Here is a 15,111-nt window from a genome sequence, read left to right as displayed (position 1 = left end):
AACTTGACCTGCCCCCTTGCCCCTCCATAAGCACGTTTTCAAAAGAAAATTTGTTTACCTTTATCTTTTTAACAATCTTATTTTCTTCTTCATCATCTGTTTCTGGAAATTCATATATTTTAATTTTGTGTTCTTGAATTTCTTTCATTATCTAGAAACAAAATTATTATTTGTTTGAGGATTTCATACTTTATAACAGCCTGATTTTTTGCTGCAGTCTCATTTTCTTCCTTTTGTTAGATACGTAAAATCCTTTAGATTACCCTGACTTAAATTACAACATAACTTGCATGTTTAACACCCTCGGGTGACCCCCAAAGTGTTAACAGTGTGACCATCTCTCCTTAGCCAAGAGAAGACACAATGAGAGCTAGAGCCTCCCAGCTACCAGAATATTGTTAACGAATACAAGACAGCAAAAATTAATACAGTTTGCTACAACAAGACAAACAAGAGGTTTACTCTAATGGGAATTCTGCCTGCATATTAATTATAATTAGGAGCAAAACCTAATACAACAGTCAGACCAGTTTTGCAATTCGGTTCCTTAAAAAACAGATACTTGAATAGATAATTACAGGCACATTTTATCCCTTTGAGTTCTCACAACAGCTACTGCTGTCACTCCTATTCTTTTCTGTTTCCATCATACCTGAGCATCACTTGCTTGAAGCAGGATCACCTGCTTATTTTAATAAAGCTTGTGATTGATGGACTAACTCTAGCAGTTAGTACTGTTAAAAAACATTTGCAAGCAATAATGAAAATAAAGTGACTGTCCTGTTTCGATGCTATATTTGTCTGAAGGGTATTTTTAAAAACAAGCTGATTAGTTTTGCAGAATTTTAGGATGAAAAAATAATAGACATTTAGCTGACAGCTGCACTGCAGAGCCCTGGGGAATATTTCTGGCTCTCAGGTTTGCAGTCTTAGGAGAAGTTAAGTTTCCAAATCATGCAAGGACTTAATTTTCAAAGTTTGGTTTGGGAAAGTCTCCCCTATTTAACATCCACTCATTGATAAAGCTGCTTATATATTTAGAAATATTATGTGTCCTACCATTTTTTCCTGTCATCTAATTTTTAATCTTATCTAATTAAATCAAGAGTTTTACACACAACACCTCTTAATGCCACCTTCTTTTCAGAACTCTGTGTTCTTCTAAACTAGGACTGGAGTTCAATAAAACAAACTTTATGTCTTGTCTTGTTCTGTGTCCTCCTTGTCTTCTACATACAATACTACAAAGCTTAACTGTTCTACTCTGATAATATAATGTAGCTGAAAAGAAAACATAAACCACTTGTAGACATTCACAGCAAATACATTCTACAAATACAAAGACATTATATCAGTTGTATCAATGTTAGAATTACCTCACCATCTTTAAAATGCATTACCACACCCAAGAGTGAATAGGTTTACTGATTCTTATGTAATACCTGAGGTATCTTTAATAATTACAGTGCATCAACATGGAAGTGAATACCTCAATGCCATCAGTAAAACTGTGATATTGTTGAATGCCTTTTTTTTTTAACACACTTCTGTTAGGCACCTAAATCCAGAAAGGTTCTTTCCTTCCTTACTGACTTTTATCTTAGCAGTGAATTATTTTACTTGCCAAGAAACATACTATACTTGAAACCACTTCCCCTGAGGACAGAAACAAGATTATTTCACCAAGAATTATAATTAAATCTAGAGATATAAATTACTTAGCTTTGCTGTCTCAAGTTATTGCTTCAGGGTTTAAACTTTGCATGTAAGTTAAATCTCACAACTTCCATAGGAACCAACTTACTAAATTATCCTATGCTGTAAATATTAATTTTTACAACTCACCTGTTTTTTAAATTGTTGGCATTCCTCGGGTGTAAGTGTGTCTGCTTTGGCAATAAGTGGAATGATATTCACTTTTTCATGCAGGCGCTTCATAAACTCTATATCCAAAGGCTTAAGTCTGAAATACAGCATTAGAGCTTTGCAATTTATATTAATTAAACAAGATTGTACAAATGATCAGATTTGTCCAGACAACTACTCTTAAGACACTGATTTATGAGTGACAGATGACTGAAAATGAAAAGGTTACCTGCAATTATTATAGCAAATCCCCTAAATTGTATAATACAAGAGGAATAAGTGGTAAGTTAAAATTGCTAGCAGTCATGAGTCTTCTGCTAGCTGAAAGCACACTCATTTAAGCAAGAGGTAAGAATTTTCCTATGAAGGTAGTAACGTTTGTGTTATTAGCTGGAAGACAATCCCACTTAAAGCCTGACTGATAAGAGCACAGTTGTGAATTATGGTCTGTTCACACATACAGTTGCGGGTTCTGAAAGTCAAGTCTCAGTATGCTTCCTCTTGAGAATGGGCTAGGAGACTTTTAAGACTGCTGAAGATGGTAACCTCTGTGGCCTATGTACAAATGAATTAGAAATATCTCTAAATTTGTATGTAAAACAAAAACACAGTTATGAACATGGATGACAGTAACAAAAACTAAAGCATCACATGGGTATAGGGTGGCTGTGTGGTAGTATATTCACTGTCTGTCTGGATTGAAGTCGTCAGTATTTCCTGAAGTAAAACTAGAGAGGTTTAGATTCATTAATGATAGCAAGCTTAGTCAGGCTTAAAGGATTCACTTAGAGATTTAACAAGATTATTCTTCATCTAAAACAAGTTAGTATTAGGAACATTAAAACCAGATTCATTTTGTACTGATATTTCTGAAAACCATACATAAAATAATTAAGTTCATTTTAACATTTTCTACCTGTCACTAATTTCACCAGTTCTCAATGCTTCAAAAAGCTACCTAGGGCAGCAACACTGGGTTGAAGGGCAGCTGCCAAAGCAGAGTTGTTCAAAAGGTCTGCTCACCTAAGGACCTGAATTTTTACAGTGAAGACTGAAGCAGGAAAGCTTTACATGAAAATTGCAAAATTGCAGGAGTGTGAATTCCATCATCACCCCATTCACTTACCTGGAAGGCTCCTCCTGCCTCTCCACTCTCTCCCCCTGCTTCCACAGAAACCAATTCAATCAATTTCAGGTGTTTAGGGAATACTAGCTAAAAATGGTGGGATGCATTAAATGGAAGGACTTTAACTGTTTTGTTATTAATTTCTAAATTTCTAAAGCAGGCTTTTACAAATGTATTAAAACAACAAGTATGAGTAAGTTCACCTACAAATGCTTTAATTCAACATAAATATAATCATGCATTAAGAGTAAAGAAGACACTACTTGGTGGGTTAGATGTGCTGCTGTCTGCACAGGAAACAGGAGTAAAGACTGCATCACCACAAAAACCAGGTAGGAAGTGAGCTCTATCCTTTCAGAGAAGGCAGCATCTTAAAAGAGGAAATGAATGCTAAAAGCAGCTCCAATTTTCTTCATTAACTTCCTTAGTGAGATGACAATTTTAAGCATTTACTCCAGGAATTGAAAAACAGTATGAAAACCCAGCATAATTTTACACCTTTTTCTCTCCTAAAAATAACATTAAATACCTGTTCAAGGAATATACTTTTACAGTTTTTAGCATCGCACATTTAGCAACCAAATCTTAATCCATTAGAAACGTTACTTTTCTTTTTCCTTACGAACAATTTGTACCTCCCATTGATTTAGGAAGTTCTAACAGACGTGGGGGTGTGCAGGGAAGACATTTTTTTTGAAGAATCTGAAAATTAGCTCAGAAACAATTGACTAACACAAGGAATCATCTTCCCTTTATTTAAATTACATTTTGGATTTTGCACACTAGTAACACAGTATGTCAAGAATTCAAGTGTTTGCATTTAAAACTGACGTGCATGTTGAGCAAAACTGGCATTACAAATGTGCCTATTAAACAACAGCAAAATACTTAATAGACGCAAGTCTACATAAAAAAATCTCCACCCTCTGACATTTCTTTCCATATTTGGAAGTATCTGTACAGCTCAAAATTATTAGACTCATTCCAGTACGAGCTACAGAAGCTAAGTATAATAGCTGTCATTTTTTAGTGCCTGAGGAATACTCTTTAAATTCCTTCATCACTCCCTTCAACAAGTTTCACTACTTTTGACCAACACAACAGGCTTACACCTTTCTTCGTTTCCTTCTGGTTTTGAGGGTATAACTCAAGAGTTTGACGAATTTAGTCATGATACCATGATAAAAAGATACACAACCAGTTTCAGATAGTTAATCTGTACCTAATACACCCTGGAAATGCAGTTCTCCCTGTCTACCACTAGATAGAAGTCTGATCAAGTAAAAACTATACAGAGGTGGAAGATAACATAATAACTGAAGAAAAATCTGCAATGCCTGTACTGGAATTGCCACGAGACAAAATACTACATACCAAGTGAATTATGGTATGTTTACAAGGATGCATGAAACTTCCCATCTTCAATTTACATTAATGGGAGGGAGGAAGAATGGAAAGGAAAATTTATTTTGCTTGACATGTGAACCACTTTCTCCTAATGTGATCTAAAGACATATAGATCACAAACAGACCTGGCACCTGTAAATGTCTTTGTATTTTTCATTGCTAGAATTCTATTTCTCTTGTTATGCAATTAATGTGCAATTGTATTTTCTGGGTTTGGCTTGCTAATGTTTGACAAGCCAAAGTAAACTCGTATTTGAAATTAAGCATGATCTGCAGGACATTGAGAAAATCCAATTTGGAACTCAGATTGACGAATTTGGATATTTATCTGAGATAAGAGATTGAAAACATAAAATACACTAATACAAACCCATGTCCTGAAGGAGCAATGAAGTATAAACAACACTGCACTCTATTATCCGGCATCTGGCGTCTGTTCACTCGAGATTCTGCATTCAGGTAGTCCTCAAATTTACTGTCAATGTAGTCAATAACTGGCTGCCAGCTGCAGAGATTACATGAATAAAAAATTGTAAGTTACATTATTTACAGAAAGAAACCTGGTTTTGCTAAGAAATAGATGTTCACAAATCCTCCACAGCTTGGGGTGGGTTTTTTTGCTTTTCATTTGCTTTTCTTTAATTAAGGTACTTCAACACTGCAACTGACCAACTCCTCAAGCTAAAACTGAGTTATATAGTTCTGAAGATACAATGTGTGAGTCCACTGAAAAAAACTTTCAAACACAATCACCTTCATTGTAAAAGCATTAAACAGAACACTTAAGAACTGTAGCTAGAGTAATATGCTTCACTGATCACATCTCGTGACAGCACAGAAGATGGTTCTGCACACTGCATGTGTGGAGAAAGAGCCAAATGCACCATTTAGTTTAAGGGGGAAAGGCTGACACCACTTCAGTCAAGTTATAAAGGTACTTGGAATTACAGTAATTAGAAGTTTTCAGCTAAATGAAAAGTTTAGAAGTGTTAATATTTTAACTGAATATTGAAGCCTGCATTTTAAAATATGTCACAAGGTATTACATCTCTCACACACACAAAATGCAAGGCAGAATTATCATGGGAGAACATACAAAGAATGTCTTACCAATTACTATTATCCACAGCATCTCCAAATCCTGGTGTGTCAACTATTGTAAGTAGTAACTGAACACCACCCTCTTTGATTAAAACTTTTGACTGCTCAACCTGTAAAATTAATACAGTAAGATCAAATTTTCAGCAGCTTAGTCACCTATCTTAAACACTGGGAAAAGCATTCAATGAATAAGAAGCCTGACAAAGAATTGCTAACTTTTCTGCTTCAGAGGTACACTGTGTCTGTGTTCTGCTTATAAAATTCCAGTAATTTCACAATAATGAATATTTTTTAAAAGAAAAAGGTCATTATTTAAATAAAGTCAGTGATAAAAGAACCCTTTAAGTATATGGGATATCTTAATATTTAAATTCCTGATAAACAGAAAAAACCTTAACCAGGCATTAAACTTGATAAAGTTGCAAACTTGGTCACTTCAAAGAAAATTACACTTCTCAAAAGTAATCCTCCCCACAAGCACCTTAGACACTTCTAGTCCTCTAGTCCTGTTAATGCATTTTTAAGAATATATTTATTCTTCAGATAGCATAATGGTTGGGAATGGAATCTGAAAGTGATGGTTTCCTATTACAAACAGAATTATATTGGAAAGTGATACAATCTGGTTGCAATCTGCTGAGCTAGACCTGTGTGACTGTAATGGATTGAGTTAGCTCAAGTCACTGATGGAAACCCGTCTCAGAAGGCAACTGCATCAGCACAAGGAATGAAGCAAGATCGAGGTGTGGGAGTTCATGCCTCCTATTGTGACCACCCATCCATAGCACAGCTCAGGCAGCTTGCAGTGAACATCTCACGCAACAGATTAGGCATGTCATGACAGAGAAGAACTAGGCTAAGCAGCACATGGACTGCTTCCTACTAATAGGAACACCCCCAGCACACCCCCTTCTTCCTACTGGTATTTCAGTAATTATTGATATCACCAATGTCAGGTCCATCTGCCTGGAAAAGTGCTGTACACCACTGTACGATATATCAGTGAGATGCACAGCAGTATGAAATGACAAACACATGTTGGCTTCTTTCCAATTGCTTAGACATTTAATCATCCTTTTTTTCCCCTGATATTAAACCAATTTGTATTAAATCACGAGTGACACTGTTTTCTAGATGTGGATTCAAGAAATCAGCCATGTAAGCCATTTATCCAGAACCACACGAGAGCCGGAAGACTCAAGGTGATGCCACCTTGTTGCTTAACATTCCTGAAGCACCATAAACCCTAACTGGGGAGAGAAAAGAAAGTTCTATTTATAATAAACCCTATCTGGATGGTCTCTTGACCAGTTCAAGATTTGAGAAATATCATATTAATGCTTCTTAAGCTCTTGCACATCTCTAATTGTTGTGTAAGTGAAGTACTCTCTCAACCACACCTGAACATTGTTGCAAACGCTCTGCAATCACTGCTTATGTGATGCAGTGTAAACCCACAAGATAAACTAACACTGCAGAAAGTCGAACTAAATCCCTCTTGCACAACTGATTTCAATTCAGAAGAGAATATCCAGAATCACAGAAAACAGTAACTACCTATAAAGAAAGCTTCATATTTAACCTCTGAGTATGCAGGATGCTGTTTTTATCTATTCATCAGTAGGGATCCTACCCAAGTCATATCAGTCCCTTTTGCTGCTAGTTCTCAAACAGTTAATGGCTACCAGGATACTGGTCACAGAAGTATCCAGGTTGGGCTGGACTTCAAGACCACCCAATTCAAACTCCAACATGAAGACGCCTTACTGCAAGGCTAGGAAGGTGTAAAAAAACAGGAATTAAAACCAAACAAACAAGACTGTACACACACACCAGCCTAAGCCACCACCAAGTTACTCTTTCACAAACTACACAACTCTCATCCTTCCAAAAGTGTGCAGCTGAAAGCCATGAGAACCTAGGAACATATGCACTGCTTTAGAAACGTACGTTTTAATTATGGTGAGTGTACTTCCCCCCATCCTCTGGAGTTCTATCAAGAAATTTTATTGTAAACAATTGATACCAGAACTCAAGACAGTAATCCCTTGCCATAGTCAACTCAGCCAAGAGTTGACTACTCACAAGCTTTAGCACACAAGAGATTAACTTCTGATTCCTTGCATTCTTTTGGCTATCTTGCATATAGTAACCACACAGCCCTCCTATTACCACGCTGTCTGCAAGTATACGAAACCCACAGCACTAGCAAAATACTAGAGATGATAATGTTGAGAGATGTACTCTTGCCAAGAGCTGCAAGGTATCAGCTTTATTCTCCAGCAAAAAAATTCCCAGCAAAAACAATTATTATGGGCTCAGAGTGGAATGCTTTCACAAAAGAAGCAATTAATAAAACATTATCTTGAACATATGTTTATAACAAAGGAAAAGAAAGGTCAGGAGACCTCAGAAATGTCACACCAAGCATTCCCCCTGATTCTGCATGCTTGTAAAATCTAAGTGTGGCTGAATTTGTGAAGCCACCTTCTGATAAACTGTCTGCAGCAACTGAATCTCTGCAGACAGTGCTAATACATTACTGGGTTGTGAGGATTTACATTTTTTCTTACTTTTCATAAATTCATGTAGGTATCTTGCTATCAGAGCAGGGTTTTCATAAACCTACTGATAGGAAACAGTAGATGAAGACCCTGCCACAAAGCCTCTGCAAAGTTACATTTTTCTAACCTAAATGGATGTGTCCATACATGGTCAAAGGCACAGAAAGCAGCAACATCTGGAAAAGATCCAGAAAATCACTGTAAACTAGTGTCATTCACAGTTAAGCATCCAAGTACATCCCATCATCTGATTTACAAGTATTCCCAAGGGATTCATCGAAAACATTAGTTCAAGTCTTGGAATTTAAGACTTTTTAAGAAAAGTCTCCTCCAAACAGCCATTTTCCCATGCACTCCAGTCAGCTGGGTCACACAGGTCTCCTTGGCAGTTATTACACAGTGTTCATCACTTGATGCTTGTTACAGCTTGACTGCTTTTTATTGGATGAAACATGCCTTTGCCATCCTGCATTTAAGGCAGTCAGATAATGATCAGAGAAAACACATTTAATACCCTGTCATTTCTGAGTATGTTTCCTTTGAATTCTTCTGACACCAAATCACTTACTCTCAACTGTTTTTCTGCATTTTCTATGAGATTAATGCAAAGAGCTGCCTCACAAAACAACTCCAAACTGCAATGGTTTTCAAGCCCAAACCACAGTTTGTGTTTATCTATGTGAGAGCCTCTTACACAATTCCTGATCAGTAAATTGTTCCCAACGTATAAGAACAGGTGATTATTACAGCCAAGATTTGAAGATGCTCAAGCGAGGTGGTTTCTCTCATCCCTACCCTACAAAACCCTTTCATCAATCGTCAACTTAAAAAGGTTTTCACTGGCAAAGAGTACAAATTCAGTGGATCCAAATAGCAACTCCTACTGCTTATTCTTTAATATTTGACAGGAAACACCTCCACATCATACACATTGCTACCACACATGATTTTCAAACTTGTAGGGGGAAACAATTTTATCCTCACTTACACTGACAATGAAATAAGATAGTTTCAGTTTCTTTCTTAAAATGCTACACTGACTTTTCATTAATCCCAAGGAACTGAAAGCAAAACTGCATTGTAAGTATATTTTTAAAAAGTACTTATTAGATAAAGTCAGATTTAGTTTCTAGAGGGGAAGACTATCTTTAAATCTATTTCATTCCCACCATATTATTCTCTACGTCATGTCAAACTCCAATTCACTATTGAAAATAGCTTTGGCAAGCTCTTGGCCTCAAGCTTTAGCCCACACAGTAGAAGTAAGAAGAAAATGCAATGACTTTTCAGCCTGAGCTCTGTTCAAGCCCTTTTCTTCCCCTCTCCAGCTTTACATAGGAAAAAAAAAATCATTAAGTGAGGCTTCCTGGAAAGTATGTCTTTTTCTTAAACCAGTAAATCAATACAAATCAAACCACCTCGATGGTCAGAATGAACAGCAGATCATCTAATCTTGCCCCTTAACAGATGAAAGTACTTAACTCAAATTCCAGAAATTCCACACAGATCTTCATATTTTTTCTTACACTGATGCATCTTTAACTAGGAGGGGAGTGTGTTCGCTGAAAGATGTTGCAGTTTGGATTTTTTGTTAGCTTGTGTACAAATTCTTCCAAAGATTTTTCCCAACTGAAAAAACTAAAAATCTTCCAATGACAGGGAATCCATCCCACAGTTATTTAAACTAAAATTCAATGAACATAACCCTGAATTGGTTTAGCTTCTGCTAAACTAAAATGTAATCATCAGTAATGAAATCATGCTACATCTCTCTTCCAGTAAAAAAGTCACCTGTCTATTTGGTTTTCCAACAGTCACTGATTGGCTCAGTAATAAGTATACTGTATGAGAGTTTAACTCTCTGCCCACCTCTTCCATCCCAGTTAACATCTCTTTGAAATAAGCAAGCTGTTTCAAGATCTTATTCAAATAATGGTCTGATGCCCCTAATAACAAGTTTTCAAGTCCGTTTTGTCAGCCACTATGGTTTTACATTAAACTGATAAAGCATGAACAAACATGAACAAAGCTCAGAAGCTATTAATATATTGTTAATCAAACTCTGGTTGTTCAAAAGCTTTTCTCAAATAAGAAAAATTGATATTTTGCAATTAATTTCTTTTGTAATAGTATTCAAGTTTTAATGTTGAGCTAACATAAGCAATGCAATTTAAACTTCTCAATATGGACAAAATAACTAACTTTTCCCTTCTACTGTGGTAATTATTCTGTGTTCTGACATTGGATTAAAAATATCTTATCCAAAACCCCAAACAAAAAAACTCAAAGGTCCCACAAAGCAGTAAGGACAGTGGTTCATGGCACTGCAGCTTAATTACTTGATTCCAATGAGTAAAAAAGCACTCTATTTTACAGCTTCTGTTTAGCACATTGCACACCCTCCTAACTCAACACAGGGATTAATCACTTTATCACAACTCTGCAGTTGCCCAGTCCTTTCAGCCACAGTTGAATTTTGCAGCTGGAGGAACTCTTTTGGACAGTAGAAGCAATGGTGAGCACCCTTGGTCCTCACGTGTACAAAGTTAGATTATCACAAGCTATCTTCACAAAAGTCTTAAGCAAATGCACATCAAGAGAGGTAAGCAGAGCTCATGCATCCTTATTCAGCTGTGAAGGCAGAAAGTACCTCACAAACACAGTGATTTCCTAAACAACCTATAGCATTATTATTTCTTAGCATTAGGTAACTTATTTTTAGTAATCTTTTTATAACACAGAAAACATGTTTGTGTTTTTTTTTTTTTTATGAGAAAATATAATTGATCAGTAGCAAGTTATTACACAAAACAAATGGATCAGCTTCAGTTTTCCAGTCTTTGACTTAATATTTCAGTTGCATCATGCACTTCCAGGAACATCCTCTTTGCCTACATCTAGTGCTTAAAGTCAGGCAGGCTCACCCTAGTCCCTGACGTCTCAGAATAACAACTTGTAACAGGTCAACAAGGTACCACTAAGGATACAGGCTGCAGAAGATTCACAGATACTTTCATACCCAGGTCCCTGCCCTTCTGTCAAATAATTTAATATTAGGTCTCTAAAAGCCTGTCTTAGATAGATTTGCACATGTATGTATTTCTACAGATTTACTCACTATTTTAATTTATAATAAACACTACATTTTCAAAAAGTTCTGCACATATATGTGCTTTTTAATCTACAGGCAAAACCCAAAACACTTCATGGCTCCCACATTTCTACAGGCTACAGGTTTGAGAACCTGGAAGTTTTGCTGTTCAGATACACTGAAAGACACACTGAATATTTCTTAGTGGTTCATATCATGACTAAATGTATCTTGAAACTCAGGTGCTTATGTGACAACTGTACATCACCATACATTACTAAATTGCATGTTACAATATTCAGGCTGTACCTTTTTTTCCCCAGACATACCTGTACAGTCTTTTTAATTCTGTGTGAAGGACCTGGATACTCTGGGGAATACAATTCAGTTAAGAATAATGAGTTGATTAATGTTGATTTTCCCAGTCCAGATTCACCTAGAAGAAAACAGAACAGTTTCGGTAAAACCAGGAGTATCACGTCAACTATAAACATTTAGATCCACATTTCAAACACTCTTTAAACATAGTACCTGAAAACATGCACTACACTCTAAGACTTTGAGAATCTATAATCTTTTCCAATTTCAAGGAAAACCTTTCAAATCCAACTGTCACTGTTGGGCTCTATAGACATTAATTTTTCTGATCATATTAAGTATTGAGTGCATTCAGCACTTTTGTCCATTTCTCCCATTACAACATACAAAGATGATATTACATTGGATTTTATACGTATACAAGCTATCTTCCTGGTATAACTCACCATAATGCCAAAGCAGATTAAGTTCTCTCCTTTATTTCAAATATTATTTGAGAGTCTTTATTACCAGGGAGGGGAAAAAGAAGTGGGGGTGGGAGGGGGCGGGGGAGGGAGAAAGACTGAGACTAGATTTCTATAACTATTAAAGCCACAAGAGATAAAATGAAGTTTCAAACTACATGGCTTGCCTGGGAATTTTGTTGTTGCTGGGGTACAGAAGGGGGCTGGATTTTATTGGGCAGTTTTTAAATAATTTTTTCACAAGCAACAGTAAATCAGCTTTGCGGAACAATCTGGAGACACGACTGCCATGACAATCCAAGCAAATACAGCTAAACACACCACAGCAAAGATTACCCTCCATTCACAGCTGTACAGAGACAAGGGCAAGAATTTCAGATCAGCTATTTATTATTTAAAATAAAAGTCTTTTGCTTAGCTTTTTTTTTTGTTGTTGTTAAGAAACAACTTCAACACAACAATTCACTCTGGCATGAGAGTAAGGAAAAAGGTATTAAAAAAATGTTTTTTTTCTGTTTAGGTTTCATATGCAGTCTGTCAGTACATTGACCTAAACAGAAACAGACAGAAATTTGCTTTCAAACCAACAAATTTGAGGGCAAACCATGTACTTTCACTGAGGGAGGAAAATGAGCTGAACTGGGCCCATAATTGAAAGGCAATACTTAACTAAAGCACTGATCAGTCCAGCCCCAACAAACATTGCATTGATTTAGAGACTGAACTGAGAAAACTTCCAACCCTGTCTTGAGGTAAATGTCCTGGGTTAATGCAAGAGAGTTATGTAACAGAAAGTAGTTAGGAACTGTCTCCCCTGTAATAGGTATCTGGGTTTCCTACACGAGCTGCCATCTCGATTACAGTGGTGTAGCACAGAGTGTCTGCAGCACCGAGCAGAGCAATCTCATTAGCTACACGGTAAACGGATTAGCAGCTGATGAAACACTGCAACCAGAGCTCCTGCCGGCTGTCTGCGCTCTCAGTAGTGCTTGCTCTTCAAACCCCACCCTTTCAGACAGATGAGCTAACCCGCGCTGCGAGCAGCGGCTGCCCACAGCCAGGCTGATGGAAAGGGAGATAGATACTCAAAGTAGGGTGTCAAGATAGCAATGAACACCAACCCCACCGGGACAGGTTTATGCAAGCCAGCAGGGACATGACTGCTGACAAGATTTCATCACTGCCCTGCAGATTTTGCCTTTTTCCGTGGTCAGATGCATGAGACACCTACAAACTATGCAGTAAACACAGTGCCGCCGAGTCTGGTTACAAAGGACACAGAATTTCTACTGGTTTGGACACAGGTTTTCTACTCTGCATTTGCAAGATTTAAAGGGCAGGGGTCAGCTGCAGCCGAGAGGCCTCCCCACCAATTCTGCAACAAAAAGAAGCTTCTGAAATGCGCAACTTTCCATTCTCATAGATGCATCTTCGTTAAAGCTTAACCTCCATGTCACAATCCTGCTCAAGAGATAGACATAATTCCAGTTAAACTGAAGGTTTTTATTCCACTCTACTGAAGCTCTCAAGAGGGTGGCTCTGGTTTTGAAATGGACAATTCATATCCTTTCAGATAGCTTCATTTTTTAACTTGACCATAATCTTGTAAAAGGCACCCTACTACAGTATCAAAGGAAGATTTTAGCATCAGATTCTACTTAAGTATACAAAAAGGGTTGCCCCTTCTTTCACCCTTCTATTAGGGTTACTGCCAGTCTTAATATGCTGAAGAATTTCAGGTGAAAAACACTGTAAACAACCACTTCTCCTGAAAATGAGTGCCTGTCAAGCTGCTGAAATTCAACATATGGAAATAAGATTTTCCGCTTCAAAAGAGTGTAATGGAAAACCAGCAGTTTGCCCTAGATGGCTTGGGCACCTGTGGAACTCCATACCAAGCAGTCCCTGAACTGCTGAAGCATTACACCCTGAGAGATCTGAGGTTTGCTCCCCTCCTCACCCTTCACCGCCCTCACAGCTGCAAGGAAGTGAAGAAATTTTGAGCTGAAATTAGTGAAAAGAAACTATGCTAAGGATATTTATGCTCAATCTTGTTCCCAAAGGTGCCCAGCATCCTGGATAGCCTTACCCATCATGCTAACTTTAATCAACCAGTGCAGATTATAACAGTTTAAACTGCTTAACTGCTAGCAGCAATCACATGTAAGAGTGATACCTCAATTCAATGCACCAATCCTGGATGCAATTGTGCCTTATATCATGTAAGGGTCAACATCTGCAACAGCAGTAAGAGGCTATAACATCAGATAAAACAATTGCACTGAAACTGTAGGCAAAAAACCTCTTAACTGGAACATTTAATATTGTACTGTAGGAAATCATGCTGCTTCCATTGTAATAAAACAAGAGTTTCTCTGTGAAAGAAGAATTTGAGAGATCAGCTGTAAGTGAACACTCTAGCACCCTATCTGGACACATGAAAATATTCTAATTTTCATTAGAAATATGGTAAGTAGTTTAAAAAAATTCAAATCCCAACCAAAACAACCCCCTGAACAAACACACACAAAACACCCTTAACTCCACAGCCAAACAAAATCCTCTGTCCTTCCCAAAACTACCTAAAAGGATTGCCTACTGGAAAGGCTAGGAAATTAGCTTCCACAGATGCAACAGGCTATGAATACAACTAACAAAACCACAAGGGAGAAGGGAAAACAAGTAAAATTTAATTTGCCCTTACAGAAACAAAATGATACATCTCAAATAAAATGCATCTTCCCATTTTCAGCAAGTACTTCTGATGATATTTTGCCCTTTGACCACTGCATGAACTGGCAAAAGGATGCAATGTAATAGAAACTTTTCAACAGCAATAACTCCCAATCACATAATGAATTATGTTGCAGTTAGACCTAGGTGCCTAATTTAGAGTGAGCAATTTTTAGAAATATGTTTTTAAAAGAAGAAAACAAGGAAAACATTTATTTTGTAGAGTAATCTTGAATCCACTGTGTTAATTATTTCTGGTATCCAGGTACTGCCTTTTACCTTGCCCTCTCTCTCCCACTACATATTTCACATAGGCTTCAAATTCTTCTGAATATTGTTCTTTTTCTTCATTATTTTGTATGTAACTTAGTGTTTCCAAATGCTAACATTTTAGTAAGCTGTTTTTATAGTCACATTCAAACACATGGAGCTGGCCACCCT

At 37.0% G+C, this 15,111-nt stretch overlaps 1 protein-coding gene across 2 annotated transcripts in view; it reads right to left on the bottom strand.

Annotated features, from left to right (window-relative positions):
• Positions 1-15,111, bottom strand: part of SEPTIN7 (septin 7) — a 60,035-nt gene that overhangs the window by 15,109 nt on the left and 29,815 nt on the right. For both annotated transcript variants that reach the window (XM_053943348.1, XM_053943356.1), the window contains exons 2-6: positions 11,485-11,591; positions 5,510-5,610; positions 4,770-4,904; positions 1,846-1,963; positions 59-151 (exon numbers count right to left, since the gene is read on the bottom strand). In XM_053943348.1, the coding sequence (XP_053799323.1) occupies positions 59-151; positions 1,846-1,963; positions 4,770-4,904; positions 5,510-5,610; positions 11,485-11,591 (554 nt within the window). The remainder of the gene's footprint in view (positions 1-58; positions 152-1,845; positions 1,964-4,769; positions 4,905-5,509; positions 5,611-11,484; positions 11,592-15,111) is intronic.

This window comes from Vidua chalybeata, chromosome 1 (genome assembly GCF_026979565.1).
Source record: "Vidua chalybeata isolate OUT-0048 chromosome 1, bVidCha1 merged haplotype, whole genome shotgun sequence".
In the NCBI taxonomy this organism is placed as follows: domain Eukaryota; kingdom Metazoa; phylum Chordata; class Aves; order Passeriformes; family Viduidae; genus Vidua; species Vidua chalybeata.
The sequence above is the reverse complement of the archived record's forward strand: the minus strand, read 5'-3'. Positions and strand labels throughout refer to the sequence as shown.